At 38.5% G+C, this 19,533-nt stretch overlaps 1 protein-coding gene across 1 annotated transcript in view; it reads right to left on the reverse strand.

The window, feature by feature from the left end:
- The window catches only part of LOC139149841 (serine/threonine-protein phosphatase 2A 56 kDa regulatory subunit epsilon isoform-like), a 76,517-nt gene extending 58,725 nt beyond the window's left edge, over nt 1-17,792 (reverse strand). Inside the window, exon 1 of the mRNA XM_070721842.1 lies at nt 17,262-17,792. Within this exon, the coding sequence (XP_070577943.1) occupies nt 17,262-17,406 (145 nt within the window). The 5' untranslated portion in view covers nt 17,407-17,792. The remainder of the gene's footprint in view (nt 1-17,261) is intronic.
- Nucleotides 17,793-19,533: the final 1,741 nt, after the last annotated feature.

Consider the following 19,533-nt stretch of genomic DNA (forward strand, 5'->3'; position numbering starts at 1 on the left):
CCCAACTTTTTTTAATTCTACATACATTTTGTAATCATAAAGGAAAAGGGCATTTTTCACCCAGCTTGCTGAATACAGTTTAATTGGAACATGAATGAACAGAACAGGCCATTACAAACTGACATACTGCCATGGCTAATGCTAAAATCTGTCTATAATAAATGGCCCAGCTACAGCACAATGTCATTACCTATCCCACAGATAATTTTGAAAATTGTACATTGCCTGAAGATATCAGTCCTATCTTGCTGCACCCTAAATGCCGTGACCATTTACATAATGAACGTGAAAATGCCTTCTTGTAATGTACAGTGAATGCATCATCTTCGTCTCCTATATGTTTTTCATTATGGCTGACATTTCAACGAGACAATCTATTTAATATGTATACCTCTACATGATTTTTTTCCCCTGATAATCAGACCTTCTTTTATAAAATACAGTATACTGCAAATTTCCATCTCACCAAGCATTAAAGAACACCATATACATATATTGCTATACTGATGATTCATCGCAAAACAACCAAATTTGTTATATTGATTGAAAAAGAACTATGACTCAAAGGCGCATGAAATTATTGTGTGAAATCTGCAAGCAAATAACAAAACAGTGTTTTAATAGATCTAGTTGTCAGGGGCTTTATGCTGACACACCAGGTTTTATGGAATACAAAAAATTACAGAAGGAAACCCAAGAAACATATTTTCATTCTCTCCTGTCGTGAACCTCAAGAATCTTCCATTCTTCTGGTTGTTTTCAGGAAGCATGCACAGTTGTTGTTGACAGTTTCAGGTCAATATGATACACACGAGTAGATTATTTCTAAGTGTACCTTCTGCAGCATATCACATCCACTAGTTTGAAGTCGGCTACATATTTTTTTCCACGATCAATAATGTAATTTTTTCTAGAGTTTGTCATAATTTATGCCATTTTTTTCAGAACTATAACTAATTTAGTTAATTCATTCCCCTGCTAATTTATCATGTTTTAGTTTCACTGATGTGTTCCATGAAGGCATTTGTGGGTACTCCATAAAGCCACTCCGTGCAACACGCCCGGGCAAGCAGCACAGAATCTGTGTTTCTTTCTCCTTTCTGTCCAAATGTGATGATGGGATGTGATGCCCAGAATGAGACTAGGCAGTGTTTACTTTGAGATAAAAGTTGGTTTATAATGTTAAAACTGATTTATCAGACCAAACAGATAATTCTGGTAGGCTTACATGTCTGAACAAGATACAGATGCTTACTTATGTTTTTTATCTGTCAAATCCCATGAGCACGTCATGTAATCCATACTTTACTAGACAAATGTAAATTCTTATATTCCCTGCCAATCGAGAAAGTATTTGTTCTGGGATTAGTATTCTAGCTCTGCTTCGCCACAACTTTTCAAGTAGCCAAGCTCTTGGAAGCCGATGGAATACAATCCACAGGTGATGATCACATGCACCTTGTTCATTTCTGATAGAACATTTTCACAATCTGGGTTTTTTTTTTGCAAATATTATGGCCTACTTGTTATTTTTCAAAAGCACAAGAAAAGGTACAGCAAAAGTAGTTTACACAAAGAATTTCTCAGTAACTATGTTCGTGTACATTCAGTCATATGAGCCTTGCTAGGTGCATGTCTATACATGAAAATTTGGGAAAAACTTCTAATAATGCACGCGAATTTGATGACATCCAGGGTTCACCAAGGTTTTTTTTTGCAACAAGTTGGCAATAAAGGTCAATGACCCCAGTGCTTCAGTAACATTCTCTGGTCTAAAAATAAGAGTGCCCCAAGATAACAAGGCTAATCCGAGAACAAGGACTATGGAGCCCTGGTAACATTGGCTTTGTATACCTGATGGCCTTCCAATAGACTCACTGACTACTGATATTGCACATTGTGTTGCATTTAGTAAACTTTTTCAACCACCTCTATACCACAAAGAGAGGGATTACACTATGTGCTGGGTAGAAACTACTGGAGGTCAAAAACTAAAAATACCGTAATGTGAAAGGCTTTCTTTGCCAATGCTGCTATGAAAGTGGGTCACTTTGAAACTGTCGTCGGAACTGCGCCTGTGAGAGTTTCTGGCTTACAAACAATGTATTTCATGCACGATGTCCAGATGCACCTCATCATCATGGCTGCAACATTAAAATTATGCGATGTAGATTAAGACAGATATGTTTTAACTTTCGTCAATCACCATCGTACCTAGGATACAGTGTTTACATTGGCTGTATGGGTCCCATACGACCTTTGAGCGCAGTTCCAACGACTGTTGCACTGAAAGAACCCTAAAGCAAATGATATTTTGGTAACTACATGCAACATGCAACATCTAGAACTAAATGCTTATATTTTTGCACAGTACATATCATGACGAGTGTTTCCCTTGAACATTACACGTTGAAATTTCATAATAGGAAGGTGGCAGATGTTCCGAGTACCCTGGGGGAACAGATCACGAGGCAATGGCCTGTGTGAAGAGGACAGCATGTGAAAGCTGTATGCATGTGACTTGATAGAATTTTAAATTGTGCCAGACACTCTACATGAGTACCAATAGAGAACAGTAAAGCAAGTCTCTAATACTCCTCTTTTACAAAACTCCATTTTCTGTAGTTTTCGAAAGGTGCATGTGTTCAGGTTATCTAAGACAAAGCTGAAAGACCGACGGTTGTTTTAACAGGAAATGTTCAGAAATATTGTAATTATGATAAGCGTCATGCCTAATAATTTTACATGTGTACTTGCACAAAATGCAATACAGACCTGCTTGACATATAGCGCAAATCTATTCCTTCAATGCTGGTAACCCAATACATTAGTTTTCCTAACTTTTCAAAAACACAGATTCCACAAATTGCTTTACCCCCATGCCCCTAAAAAATAGGTCATTTTACCCAAGCAGCAACCATTCTCTCTTTCTCTTTTTAGTTTGATATCAACCATCCTATTGGAGGGCCCCTTTGAAATTTTGCACTTCTGATAGCAAGCTCCCTGCAAATAAAGATGTGTTTGCGTGTAGTTTGGCAGGAATCCATACAACAAACTGCAGATTTTCACATGAGGTTGCCATTTTCTTACAGCACTGTTATAGCTCTCTGAACTTTAACCCACTTACAAATGCATAAAAATAGATAAACGTATTTGAGTACAACTGGATTTCATATCCCACGTAAAGTATTACCTACTCTAGTGAATGGCCTCCAAGCGCTCAGTATGCGATGCCGGCTATATGTGTAGCGTGAGTGCACATCTTGTCGTCTGCCACTGAAAGAATTTAATGACTTGCATGTCCTCTCCCATCTCAAATTGTCAATTATAATATTTATAGAGCGTAAAGCCAAACCGCAGAGTGGAAAGCTAAAATGCTAAATTCATATGTCGAGAAGCCGTAGCAAAAGCATTAACGTACACGTCTAATTTTATCCAAAGTAGACAAACAGCCTGACAAACATCCGCTTTTAATCTGACTAATTGCAGACAAATCACATCAGAAGAATTATAATTATGATGAAGCTAGTCAACATTTCTGCCTCTTTGGTGCTCAGGAGAGTATTGTTAGGTTTTAATGATGTGAAGACACTGTCACTGACAAAAAAAGCAGCCATACAACCAGAATTGATCAGCTGACAACGGAAGTTGGCCTCCTTGCATTGGATCACCAGGAAGAAGAAAACGTCCTCTGTTCTTGTACAACATTTGCCATTAGTGACATCACATCAACTATGATTTCTTTCTCTGCATAAATTATGATTATGCAAATTTGAAGGGCCCGCATACATCACTGCATGCTATGCACCCAAGACAAATTTCACGCACACGTGATCCATAAGAGGCCCTACGCTGTTGCCAGCCGACAATTTTGCGTTGTTGATGATAAGGGGGGAAACGTCTTGATGGCAAGTTGCCATGAAGAGGAAATACTGTGTGTTTCTTGACCAGATGTTGTCATAGCAAGGTAACATTTCATTCTCCCAGATTCTGCTGTTTCCATGGAAGTTAAACATTCCATGCTGCCTGATCGACCGTTGCTTAAATCCCATGCTCGGGCTCTCTGATTCTATATAAACAATGCAAGACTCAGTGTAATTACCGAACGCTTGTTAATATTAGTGAAATAAAGTACAATGTTTTTCAGTACATTTTCACTGGCTTTACTGTAATAATTATGTGTGCGGAGTGTCAGTGTACAGTCTACATACATGGGACCACACATCTTTGTTTGTGAACAAAATGGCGGGTCTCACTAATTCCTAAAGTCTTCAAATGATCTGTTTGAAAATGAATAAATAGATATTTTTGCTTTACACAGCCCTTTGTCTATCAGAACTTAAAATCCCAACTTTGCAATAAAATCAATCAATTTCCTATTTCAATTTCATTTCATGTATTATACTCTTAGTCTGTGTCAGCTTCACCAAAATGTTGGTTTCCAAACATCATCTTTTCCTTCTGTAATAAATTCACAAATAAGAGTTCACCCTCGAGTGACAGAATAGGTTGTTTAGTCGCTGGTTCTCCTGTTGTGTCCCTTCAACAAAGCGTTACAATGACATTTCACGCTCATAAATCAGTTATTATTACGCTGTTGCCTCTCTCTGTTGGGGTCAGAGTACAAACACGGTTGCCAACATGTCCCGTGAACAGTTACACCAAACACAGCCTCTGCAGGAATCCACAGGCGCAGTGTTCTCTAAATCCCGACACATGCAGATTGCCTTGGGTTAAATCAAGGCACCTCTCTTTGATGTGGTGCGCTGATGACGTCTTCCACAACACAACTTTGCCTCTTACAAAAGAAATCATTAGACGAAAATGTCAAGGAAAATGCTGAGTTTTTGTGTTAGACAATCCAGTTCCAGCAACTCTAATCCCCGTACAGCTTTGAGTACCGTAAAAACCATGTTAATTAAACCACTCTATTAATTCAGCCACCCTATTTTTATTCTCTAAAAAGTAGTTCATTTTACCCTTATTTAGTTAACCACAGACAGAAATTGGGACTTTCTCAATCTCCAATAATTCAACCGTCCAATCATGACAAGCTGTTTAGAACACTTTATTTTGATAAAATACACAGAACAATACAATGTACAGCACAGAATGTCTAAGTCTGGACTTCAGGAAAGTCACCTTTATATCTTTCAATCATCCAAGATGGTAAGCATATCATTTATGAACTGTCAAAAAAGTTAAAATCCCTAATAATTTGACCACTAAAATTATTTTGGCTTTGATAATTTTCTAATAATTCAACTATTTAAAATCATAATTATTTTTTTCTGGTCGAATTGATAGGGTTTATACAGTAATATGGTTACTATATCAGAAGACAATAACAGGATGTTGAATCTAAGCTTCCAAGTCACAGACAATTTAAGACATTGAATTTAGTGACCCTAAATTTGACTTAGCAACCAGGTCAAATGTGGAAACAGGTCAAGCAATTCCCCAGAAGCAAAGAAAGAATCTAACTGTACAATATTTGTCCAAATGATTTTGTTGACAGTATGAGTAAGCTGGCATAAACAAGATGTCCTGAAAAGACAAGTATGCCAGTTATTAATTATCCTGAACAACATTCTCTTAAAAGCCGAAACACTCAATGACAAGATAATACAATTACTCACAAAGGCAGAGTTATTTCTCTTCCATTCAAGGCACAGGAAATCTAAATGAAGATTAATCGTGTAAACACCGAAAGTAATTCTTGAAAGTGGGAAATGAACCAAAGTTAATGTTTTTCTTCATTTGTGCAGTCACCATAGAAACCGCTTTTCATTTGTCTGGATCTGACAGTTTCAAGTCCCCCAGAATCTATGCACAGTACAGTCTAAACACAGACCAAACCATTTATTGCCACCTGACATGCCCTTTTCTCTTTCTCCCTCTTTTTTCAGAGGAATAATGCACACTGAAAATTCTAATTTAAAGGACCCACAATGGACAAATGCACTAACAACGGATAATGGATGACAAAAGTAAGTCACATACATCAAATTCCCACTCTGGGGTCATAGGGCGTCCTGACCTCTATACCTTGGTCACTAAGGTAAACAATCTTGTTTACACTACGAGGGCTTTCTGTCAGGTGCCTCAAATACGGCCACCGACTAACAAAACAAAACAGTTAGTCAAGCATATACTGGCCATATGCTTTCATATAATTAGAAATCACTTGCACTGGTCACTCTGGCCCAACCCAACTCATTGCAATGTCACTGTTTGGTCATGTACTTGGGAATCTGGCAACCGTAAAACATCCTTGTGATTTTGATGCTACATATTCCTACGTCTGAAAAACACGCTTACATGTGAACATGGAGTTGCCTCCATGATGAGAAAGATCACTCACATCAACGAAAAATTGGAACTTTTATTGTTAAGTTTTGCAAAGTAAGTGAGAGCAAACAAGACTAGCCTGCATAAACATCAGGTTTCATAAACGAAAGAGAGAAAAACAGACAATTTGCTAATAGCAGTTCAGTGTTCAGCTGAAGATATCAACTCACAGAACTCTTCCCGGACAAGTAATTTACCTGCAGTTTCTACACGAACCAATCGTCATGTTCTCATACCAACAATAGTGACTGCATTACAAACACTGCCTCTGATTTGTTGACAGAGTTGAAATACCGCAAATACCTACTGCTCCATCTCGGCAGTTTTAATTTGATTGATTGATTAATTAACTGTTGCAGAGATTAAAATCTGATCTGGAAAGCCGTTTTACACATGAATTACAACAACTCTTCAAATATCTAACTTTGTTTCCACATCGGTACTTCTTGAATTCCAAATTAAGATCCTTGAAAATAAACATCAAGTCACTGCTTTTTTTACATTTGAAAATTCAACACCACGATACTACAATTTCTGCATTTTACGCATTTGCCTAAGTGATGAAAGTCAACGGGGGTATCGCGACACTCGACTGTGACTTTTAAAATCTCGTAAAAAAATGCACTTTCACCTCCAAATTGCACAATACAAAAAATATTGATTTTGTTTGAGCACCATCTCATCTCTGGGTGTTCACGAGTTTGATAATTGTCGGGGACTGCCGGTGGATTGCAGACTGATCGCTGGCTGCCTTTATTTGCAAACAGTAAAAGGCTACTCTGCATTATGATTGATGAAGCTGTCACCATCAACATTCAACAAATGCAGTGAAAGTCCGTTCTGCTCTTTCAGATATTACATCAAAACATGAACAAGCCCCTCCCACCCAACCATCCCCACTGATGATTACCCAGCCTGTAATTACCAACTCTCACGTATCAAAATTTATGTCAGTTTTTCAGAAAAATGAACGCAATTAATTTGTGTGACAGTATCAAATTGATATTGATATTTCTTCTCTTTTTGCTTCAATAATCCCAGGGGGAACTGTTCTAATCGGGTGACAGGACGAATGCACTTCTAAATTGGAATAGTTACAAGTAATTAATATTTTGGGATTATTCTTTTGCACTGATGAAAGACAAAGGTCTGATTCACATTTATGCTTTGTTGTTACCATTCTATTCTTCGTCAATGGAATACCTTTTTCCCTCATCCACACCCTGCAGTCACTTGTCAAGACATGTGCATGCAAAAATTAAATGAAAGTATGCATTATGCCTTGTACACATCTGAGACATACTGACATGCTTTTGATTTTATGAACCCCCCAACGATGTCTTTATACTTCCCAGTAATGCTACGACAATAGGCACTGAATGTGATTCACCTATAACAACCAAATTATTTGGATTCCAATAAAAAAAAAATGTTCATTTCAAAAAAGAAACAAAACATGATAGCTCAAAAATGTGATGCATTCTGGGAGTTCTTTGGGCGCTGCTCTGAGAAATGGTAAGTTGATGAATGGCATTTTTTCTGTAACAGTAAATGTATTCAAAAAGATCTTTGACAGGAACCATTGCGAGATGAATGCGAAAATTCACATGCCGACCAATCAGCAAACAGGCCAGGCTGCCATGGATAGTCATAAGTTACTCTACGATTATACAATATATCTCGTGTACGGATTGTTGCCCTAAGTTGCTGAGATGATAAATATGGCTGCCAGATATTTAATTAACCTCTTGCAAGAGAAATCACTAGCACTACAGGCTGTTGCCAAACCTTTGAATTCTCCTTCCGGCTTTGAGGAAGCAATCAACAAACCCATTCCCACCCAAAACCTGCATTTCAAACTTGAATGGCATTTCTTTATATCTTGGCGGGCAATCTTTTTCTCTCTGAACAAGAACTTGCCCTTGGCTATTGAAACCTTAAAGTATTGACAACAGACATTTTAATGTCCCCAGTGAAGTAGATATGACATCAATAGACCTTACAAAGACATTGTTATTTTTAATAATTTGTGACATGGACATCTGTAAATTCACTGGATGAAACGGAACAACTAGTAATTTCATATCATATCCCTCAATAAAATCCACTGTGGCAAACATGTCCATTATGACAATATGGTCCCTTGGAGGCACATGGTTACTCTATACTCACATCAATGAAAGAAGGTTATTGAATGCATGCATTACTGGGCGCAGAGAAAAACAGGGTACAGAACAAAACTCTGTCCATCAGGTGAAGCATTGTTATCGGCGTAGTCATGTAACTAACAAGCCACAGCACATCATACAGTACACGTCTGCCATCTGGGTGTGGTTTTTACTCCAAACGATGTTGAACATGACAGGACAACAGAATGGGTTCAATTTATTATAATGTCTTGGGAAATTCAAAACATCACCTCATGAGGACAGGTTTAATAGTCTTTAACTTGCTGTGGGTCCTATTAGAACCAATGGTTGTAATCTGGATATATATGTAGATGCTCCCAGATTCTTTACTTTCACTTTTGTTTTCAAAAGAATACAACAATGATGCTAATGAATTAGGTACGCTGCAAAAACGTTGAAATGATATCAATTCATTCTACACTGATTTTGATGACCAGCTTACATGTTTATGTTCCACAAATGTCCTCCTTCACTTGTCCTAGCTACTTTTTCTGCTTGATTTCCATAATACAGGACCTACTTTTCATAAATCAGACATTTGTCTTTCTGAGCAGACACCTTGCCATTTGGAATCCCAGATCCGAGTCCCTGTTACATGTCAAGCTGTATGAAATATGCACTGAGCGTACTAACATGGCAGCATACAGGATACATTACCATATCTACGCTATGGGGAGAAAGATGATTGACAACCTCCTCTTCACATGTCTTCAATCCAGTTTCCCTGACAAGTGCTGCCAGCATTACTGAGGCCCTAGCATTTTACAAAACCTGGAGCATTTAGTGCAACCTATAATGAAATCATGTTACTTTCCTGAGCGTGGGTACAATTCAAAGGCACTTGAGTTATTATATTATCAAATCACTTGCATTCCGTTGACAACAAATTTCTCGGTTTTCAATGAAAGAGCTATACCTGATAGCACAGCTGCTAATTTGCTTAACAATATTATTTCATTATTATCTCAATGAATTTCTATTGTTTTACCAAATCTGAACAGTACTGGCCCCTATGCTTTAATTACTCTGGGGAGAACACTGACCTGCTATCAATGACAAGTTTACATTTTCACTTGTTCTCAGCACCACTTACATGTTCGCAGTGTCTGACGCAGTATTCGGTCCTGTGCAGCTATAATAACCTATACTAAAGTGATGTGAAAAAGGTTGGTGCACAGGAACATGGGAAAAAGGATGCTCTGGGGCTCTTCAACCATCACGGTGGATAGGACAATTATCACTTTGGCGATTGCAAACTGATTGGCCCTGGAGTGGGGATGGGGCACTCTGTTTCTCTGATCAACTAAATACTACCTGACGGCATATCCCTGTGACATATCAAGTCATGACTGTCCATGGAGGTGTTATTGTGCACAGACACGTTGTGTAATGCCTCACTGAAACCCTGCAGTCTTTCAGTGTGAATGTACATGTACCTGTTCATCCTGGGGCCACTATGCAAGGACAACACTTAATAATGCCATATGAGCGGTAAATAACTCTCATTATTCAGTTATAATGAGCATCTGACAGGAAGCGACACCCACGAAATATGGCTTCTGGTCTGGCCCGTACCTGTTAGAGAAATAAGTGTCTTAAAAGGGTTGGGTTCTGGAAGAGTGAACAATGCCAGCGGAAATCTGGAGTAAACTCATTTAGCTGTGCTAAGAACCAGTCTTTTTATATCAGATGGCTGTATGTCTTTATTTTGGGTAAACAAAATCTGACTGTTGAATATTTAAGAAGAAATCTCTGTGCAACAAGAAAGTACCAACGAGTTCCCCACAGTCTATAAAACGTGAGTTGAGATACTCGTAAAAGATAATTTTTTGTAATTTTTTAAAACTGAATTGGAGTCAATAGCACACAGAGACACCATATTGCTTTTCCAATACGGAATAAGTTCATGGCAGCGTGACCTTCCGTCCTCCATTGATTTCCACTCAATTCCAGGTACTCCTTGCATCGACACATTGATTACAGTAACTGGTGAGCTCTTGCCAGAAGTTAGGGGGGCTTGGGTCAATTATGTCTGCATCTGCAAACTACAGAGGATGTGTACCTATGTTGAATGTCAAAGATCAGCGTGGGTATTGTCTGTGAGAGACCAGGATAACAGGGTCTCTGGGGTCTGATTATCATCATGGCTGGGTCTACATTATTATCTGATACTTTTGTCCTCATTTCAAACCAGCATTATGACTCCATCTATGTATTATTGAAACTCGACCTGTAAGTCTCGTGAACACAGATCTGTACTCAACAGAACTCATAGCTGATAGGGTGACCCAAAGTTTTTGGTTATGGAAGATAAAACCACCCATTCATCAAAAAATACCGGTATCTATATTATGAATAATGGAGCACTTGGCATGATGAATCTGTGGTAAAAATACACCAAGTAGTCATGTTGTTGCTTGCATTTTATGTTCAGTGAATTTAGAACATCATGAAAAATATTGAACTTACAGTTTTCAGTATTTCATCCTAACACAATATGTATTTGGTTTTCCAGTCACAGACAATATTTTTCTGCTGCAATATATGCATGGTATTCCACACTGGAAAAGTTCCTTGCAACTTGAGACTTTGTAGACGTCAGACCAACTTGTCATAGCAAATTTAATTCACAAGTACAGCAGACAGTATCATAAAAAGGCACCATCCATTGTAGTAAAAATTGATTACTTCTAGGCATGTTGCTAGCAATATGCCGATCGAAGCAAGCACACAATGCTGACACTCAAGCATATTTCTGTAAATGATATTTTGAATGGCAATATACCCAAGCAATGTACACAGTCACACTGTGACACTCTACCAGGTTCCGATCAAGCTAGCTGGCAGTAGTTGACCCCTGATCACTCACACCCAAAGGCGGTTATCAACAACACTCCGAAGCCACAAACACCATCTACTGCTTTGATTAAGAGTTCTCTGTGCATGTGGATGGGACTGGGGGTTTGACCCGAAGTGATAAACTTGCCCATTGCTCCTGGAAGGAAGAATTTGAAACCTCAAGATCCTACGTAGTGTGAACACTTGAATTGAAAGCTAATTCTTGTTCCTGCAATCGAAAGTTTGATATTATAGTCCTTGCATCATCAGAAGCTACAATGCTCTTTATGGCAAACACCCAACACATTACTATCATTTTGGCACAGTATCCGGCTCACAAGATATGAGTTTTTTGTTTTTACAAAGAAAATGCACAATGATTTTTCCTTCCATCATTTTCCACCGCTGCAAAAACATTGCAAGAAAATTCTATTTATTTCAATATACTAAGTTGCACTCAGAAATGGTTAGTTTTTACATAATTCAATACAGGACACAGGAGGATTTGTACCGTATAGAAAAATCATGGAGTGAATAATCTAGGTTTTCTGATGTCTGCTTTCAAGAAACATTCCCCTTGAGAGGTCATATTTACTGTAATGTTCCATGTATCGCAGGTGTAAACTGACGATGAATATTGCCTGAGATGGGTTTTTCATATCACCTTGTGAAGGGTAACACCATTAACTTCTCTTGCAAATGTGACAAAATCATATCTCTGCACCCTCCAAAACGCAATTAAGCACTGAGCATAGTTCCGTGCCAGTCACTTCGCACAATCTTTTTCCTGGGTATTCGCAGCAATTATTCTGAAGTTCCAGATGGGACAGAGGCCACTTTGAGAAATGACTGTCTTCTTGAATACACATGAGACGACCAAGCTACATCTATGCTGGAAAAACGCTGATAAAGCATTGTGTGCTCTACTCGTACTCCATGGTGTGCCTACGAAACCAATTGAAAACACACTACAGAGTATAAGTTGCAGATCATTTGACAATGCTGGTATCAGAATAATCTGCAGTGTCTGAAAATGAAAGAAGTAATTCGGGCTAAAACTGAATGGGTAAAGTCACGACAGTGGTCTGCCTGTTATCAACACAGAAACCTCTGACCTCCCTCACCCTGCTTATCTGAAAACAAGCTTGCATGTAGATTTTACAGAATTCCTGATCATGCCAGTGCACCGTTGTACAACAAACTGAAACAAATAAAAATTTCCCAAACAGACATACAGGACAAGGATATTGATGAAATGGTTATCTAAAATTCAGGTTATGCAGACTAGACTGCTAAGCAAGAACCAAGAGACATGATGAGGCCAAAACATTTTAATAAGGTTAAAGGTCATTAACAAGGAAGTGGATATCCATCACAGGCCAGTGCACCTTTCTGTAAGGATACAATCCACACTAATTTAACCCTTATTCAGCCAAGTTCATATGTTACCATCAGGTCAAGTCAGTTTAAACCACTGTGAGGCACAATTAACATGTCCCACATGTTGCATTTGAATGAAAACCTGAACATTTGAAGACCCTTGAAAAAATTGATACTGTAAAAGTAATTTTTTACTGACTAAAACTGGCTATATTTACCATGTCAAGAACGTGAAAATACATATAGGTTTTGGCTAAGTACCACATTGTACTGACTTGGCTTCTGGGGAAGTGATAGGCCTGGCAGGATAAGGGTTAAACACTGGTGGATGTTCACTGAGACTACATGTATGATGAAATGACAATTTTTTACCATTATAAATCTGGAACACCTTACCAGTGATTCTGAATACTGGCCATTACTACTGGGACAGTGGAATCTAGATACCTAAAAGTTGTACAGCTACTGTGTATATATACTTGTACAATAAAACAATCTCACATCAGTAAATAACTGGAAAATATTCTTATTATCAGCTCTTTAACAATTGTCCTTTGTTCCTCATATTGCTAAAATGAATTGACCAGCATGAAAAAACAAGGATTTATACAAATCTTGAACAACTAAAATTCAGAATACTGAACTCCTTGGAAGGCCACGAATAATAATAGCATCACCTGGATCACTGCCAAATTAGATCCTTGTTTCTGAACTCAAACAGAGTACTACTGCTGTACAGTTTTTCCTTGGATACCCCTACAGAACTCTAAATTAAATCAATGTGTACTTCAATAGCTGAAAACAAGACTGGATAATGAACACTCTTGCCTCCTGAGATGATACATACATACATACCTCCAAATATCACAATCCAGAGAAATGGTGACTTGTTTTCACCACAGCTCACAGAAGCATAGAGTTATATAATATGATTCACATTGGTATCATTAGAATTGACAGAGAAAATGTTTCAGAGATACTGCAAAGGCATCAATCCAACATCAAACAAAATATGTGTACAATGGTAAGAAATTGTTCAAGGTTCTAAAATTAGCAATTCTTTCCAAAGAAATGCCATTCGCTGACTAAGTTAGCTCAAGGACAATTACTGTTTGTTTGTCTTTCACATCTCTCTTTTCCAAAAATAAACATCACACTCCATTTATTACGTCATGTATATTATCATTGTGTAGGCTGGTAGTTCAGCATGACATTCAACCTCAAATATACCCAGGCCAGCCAGAAAAACACTCAAATTGGCCCTAAATAACTGTATGATAACCCACTGATTTTATGCCCGGGTGAATTTGCTTGAAATTCAAATTGTTCACATCTGCAGTGACTTGAGCAATAGCATTCAATCAAAATGCTAATCTGTTTTATTATGCCTCTGACTGTAGAAGTGCCTTGATTCTACTGGCTAATACCGGTAAATTTGATATGTATGTGTTTTCATTAGCAATGCCAATAGCCTTGTATTATTCAACCTGCCTTTTGACCTCTGTTCTCTTTTCGCATTACTCTTCTGCCGGGGAGATCAACATACCGAAACACCCAGCCAAATATAATGAAATTTTAATCTGCATAGCTTACTCTACAAAAGTCCTTTTATAGAACCACTGCCTGGGAAACTGTAGAATGGTGCCTTCGAGACACTGTCCTTCAATATGAAATATTCCTTCAAAAATTTGTGCTGACTGGGCCCCTGTATGTGAAGTTCAATTTAAACTTCGCTCACACAAAATTTGACCGTAACCAATCAGTTGCCATGGATGTTTGAAATGCTTAGCAAGCTCCTTTGTAAAGTCTCTTGTCTCATTTATAAGTCCCATGGGTTTGATGGGTACTGTATGGTCTGTTTTCCCTTCATTAAGAAGCAAACCTGGTTAACTGGCTCCTGTCTACTATTCCAAGATTCATTTCTCAAGACATTTCTCAAGATGAAAAAAGACACCAGACAGTAAATGCTCATCGGGGTTAATTACTGCCAAATATGACAAGGATATTACAGCCTTATTATTTGGAGAGATCTTGAGGAGCGCTTACAATGAACAAAACTATGATCTCTTTCAGCGACATCATTTTATACTGACTCAATCTTTGTGACCAATCTCATTGGAGGTTACAAGGCCCTCACATAGATACACTCACTAGTTGATGGCCCTGTCGGTACAGGAGATGAAATACAAGATAACATGGCTGATGAGAGACAAAGTTTTCTCTTTACCTGAACTCGTTGATGATGTTCCTAAATTAATCAGAAAGTTACAAGAACACGTGGATTGGTGAATTTATAAGAAACTATTAAGTTATTGGATGTTACAACAAGAAAGCAGAGGGCGTGCTAGTGTTAACATCAGGGTAAAGTTGACTTTTTCCAAAATCAGACACAACTTGACCATCAAACACCCAATTTCATAGTGACCAATATTTATCTTTGTGGATACAGCTCATATTTGTCTGTCCAGACTGTGGGACTTTGCAATAGTTGCATGATCTCAGGATTACCCTGCATCAGCATAGAGTGGCTTTTCAAGATGAATATTGGTAGGGAGGGGCAAAGGGTAACAAGTAAAGACAGGGACCACTCATGATCTCACGGCCCAGTAACACCAGTTATGTATACACTTCATTTACATTACAATGTTGTTGTTGTGTGGTATTTACCTGTGAGCAATTTTATTCTATTTCTGGCCGATCTGGAAGCTGATACACTGCTTTTCCCCCCTTTTCCTTCTCGCTGCGGAGTTTTACAAAGGTTAACCAATACTTGTTTCTCTGTGACTACTCAATACATTGCATACACAGTAATCCTCATGCCTATTGATTAATCACTGCGACCTCACTACCTGCTTGCTTCGGTAGTTTTGAAAAACAACACCCAGCGAATAACAAAGTCCATAAACAGTGTTTTGAACCCTTCCCTGCATTAAATGGCCACATGATGTAATGCTTTTACACCCATCTTCATACGTCCATGCACCTGCACTGCTACACAATTCAAAAGTTAAGTTTAGACCCGCTGACTTGATTAAATCATTCAATCATTGGGTATATTCCATCCTTCTAATACAGCCTGAGTGAGTTTGAAGCTTGTCTATGTAAACTTACAGAAAATGACCTATTTCAAGAAACCAGGATGCAAATGTGTAAAAATACAATGACACCTTATTTTTCCACTTAACTGTATAGATAAACTTGAACTTATGAAAACTTTATGTTATAAACCAATCTCCTGATCTATGCTGGTTATTTTCATATTTTACGAGCTTGCATGATTACAATACGCACTGTAAATCATCATTATTTTCCTCCAAACCATGGAACTATCTTCTCTGAAAAGTTTCTAATTTTGTGACATGCAATGTCAGTATGATTAGATAGTTGGGACCAACAGGAAAATGCAAGTCCTCAACAGGAATATTGTTGGTTGAAATACAATATACATAAAATGTTATTGTTTTCTCCATGTCCCAGCAAACACTTGCTCAACACTTCCATACCAAATTAACGTACACAATAAAAGGTCAGTCGCAAGGTCACAGGCTTAACCTGATTATTACAGTTCTGCGCAGCAACTGCTTGCAAACACTAGATTTTGCACTATGAATACTTCAATTTTTTTCTATTATCATTGCAGAATCTCTCAGTACAACAGATGCAATAACATTCTTGAGAAGCTATGTGTGTGTGTGTGTGTGTGTGTGTGTGCCATATTTCTGGACAACAGAATTCACCGGCAAGTCATGGCAGCAGTTGGTGTATAACCAACCATCTCTACTGTGCTTGCGTTTCATTGGGGGAAGAACTAACCCTAATTTATAAAATCTTTTATTAATTTATTGGAAGAAAAGATACAATGAACTCATCATTAGGACCCTGATATTGCTGGTTGGGTGGAATGTGGGAACAAGGGAGCTAACAGTGCTGTAGTGTCTCAGCGAGGGTCCCTAGCGATAATCTAGCCAAGGCAAAAATAAGTCGAATGTCTTGACCTATTCAATCGAAGTGCAGATGTGATCCATCATCTTCTTTTTCAACTTTGTTGCATATGGGTTTCTCCGGTGCGCTGTTGCCATGGTAATGGCAATTCTCAAGATTTATCTGAGGTGATCATACAGGACACCTTCTGCCATCCGTCCATGTTGAGCTGTTTGGTTTCCAGGGGCACTTCAAAGGCAAATTACGGTAGGTTTTGAAATAAATTCACTACACTTGGCCTACATTACTTATATGGCTTCTGCGTGTCAGCGTGCCTTCATGAAGTATGCCACACATTCGACTGAAGGAACGCATGCGTCCGGTAATCGTATAGCGATACTTGGGCCACATCCCACTCTCTCGTTCCTCTCTATTCAATAATTTTGAGAAGCCATGTTTCCAGCAAGGTTGTGTCAAACACAGGTGTACGTGCCAATGCAAGGCTTAAAGTTAAACATGTGTGATTTAAATAAACCTTTCTGGACGCATATGAAAGCTCATGTAAGCGTCAACACAACTTACCTTTCAAGGGGGCTAGGGGCTGTAACTCCACGCTGTTCTTAGTTCTGTACTTAGAAGACCCTTGTGATTTTTTCTGCTTTCCTTTGCGAACAGACTTCTTAACGAAAGGATCGATCTTGTCCGAAACCGGGCCAGCTGCCGACATGCTGCAACCTACGTTCTATCGCTCGCTTCTAAAGTTGATCAGACTTCGGAGACTTTGATATTTCTGTAGATCTGCGATCTGCCCTTGTTACCCTCGATGTTGATGTATGCTTGATTGCTAGAAGCTGAGCGATTTGCTGTCGCTCAAGACGTGTAAATCCACGCCGTCATGCCATTCACACTTAAATTTATCCACTTAGGAGATACATAAGATTCCAGAGTTTTCATAAAATTGGTCCAAGGAACAAAAATTCACGGAGGATTCGCAATATTTCACCGTCTTTTTGCATACGTTCAGCTCACCGGATTAGTTTTGTTGCTAATATCTTGTCCTAAGCCACCAGTCACGTGACCACGTATAAGCTGTTCAATTGGTCGCCCATATTTGAAATGCCCGGATGTCATAGGAATCCTGACGTCAAATGACGAGATGCATGACATGTACGCATGTCCACATTGATCTTGCTACGACCGACTAATTTGCCGGCCATCATTATATATACATCGCATCGCCTCCCGGGTGAAACGGTAACCTCCTGCAAAGAAGGGCCGGATGCAACGGAGCTGCAGACCTAATCAAAAGAACGTTTTATAGACAGAAATTCGCTCTCAACTATTGCTTCGTTGCTATGTGATTTATGCAATTAGGCTAACCTCAGGTATCTCGTTTACTTTTGATGCTGACAGACCGGACCGGAGACATTACAGACTGGAAGTTGATACTTCCAGTCTCCTATTGTATTTTCCAGAATCTTTAATTTTCCAATTTTCAATTCTGCAATGTCTTTATTGTGTTTGCTTATATGCAAGATCTTAGCACAAAGTTCAATAAAGATTATATTCCATTCTATTCTATTCAACTGGGGAGACTATCGCGTATCGATAACCCTGCATGCGCGACACGTTTGTTAGAAAAATGACCCTATTCAGTACAAGGTAATTTTACATCGAGTCATTATTTAATATACAGTCACATAGACAATGATGTAAAGTTTATAGAATAGGCCAAGCTACTGTATTTCAAAATAAATAACCTGTAAAGGGCCGAGATAATTAAACATCTCGAACATTGGAAGTTCACTCCTCCTGCAAGATGCATGGTACATTTTTCAGTCTTTAAATTTTACAAAAATCATTAACATTGTAGGCCCCTACATGTAATAACTTTTCATAATAGTGCACATAGAAATATGAAACAAGCTGAAAATCGTTTGTGGTTGAAACAAAGAGTATGGAGCTCAAACAAATTTATAACCTAATAGGCCTATTCAAAATTTTATAGAGAGAAGCGATTTCAAGATTAGGAATAGAAATAGTTAACCTATCGGGTATGAAAACCTAGGCATGTTAGCGTTTTGTGGCAACATAGGCCTAAATTGAAAGAAAAGATTCATTTTAATAAAGGGCGGCGGACGAGAAAAGGCCGTTCGTGAAATAATAAGGGCGTTGACCTTGTCACTGAGGTCACGGTACGGGACTAACACAGATGAGGACTGCTTTCATCGCGGAGCGAGCATGCATGCGAGAAAAAGTTTTGATTGGTTTTGGACTCAAAAACTGCTACCCGATGAAAATTTAGCCCTCTAACATATATTATCGTAACAACACTTCTAAACAACAGCAACGGTGACAATAGGCCTAACGGGTGCTATGCGATAAGAAGACAAATTCAAAGATAAAAATTCTACAACTATCGCACTTCCCTTTGAACAAACGAACGAAGGCGAGGTCTTCACTGATGGAAATTTAAAGATTTTGAAATTTTGATGATCCTTCTGTCACGCAATGTGTAGGCTAGGCCTACCAGGGATCTGTTCTTTGGTATCTTTCTAGTATTTCCTAACTCTCAACGTACCCCAAGGCTGTCAACGGAAGGAAACCTCTTTCATATCGTCTTTTCGCGTTTTAGGCGACTCTTTCTCGTTTGCCTCGCACACGCTCTGGCAGCTGAAATATATACACTGTGCTTTTATCGATCTTCATAGCGTTGCTGTCACATCATGATTGAGGGCAGCTCTTTACACATAATATCGGATGAGATTACAGACGATGATTGTATCGTTAGATTGACTTCAGCAACAAAACCTACAGCGGTATATCATGCCTCGCGTGAATATGAAGCAGTTTA

This window comes from Ptychodera flava, chromosome 14, assembly GCF_041260155.1.
Source record: "Ptychodera flava strain L36383 chromosome 14, AS_Pfla_20210202, whole genome shotgun sequence".
Classification (NCBI taxonomy): domain Eukaryota; kingdom Metazoa; phylum Hemichordata; class Enteropneusta; family Ptychoderidae; genus Ptychodera; species Ptychodera flava.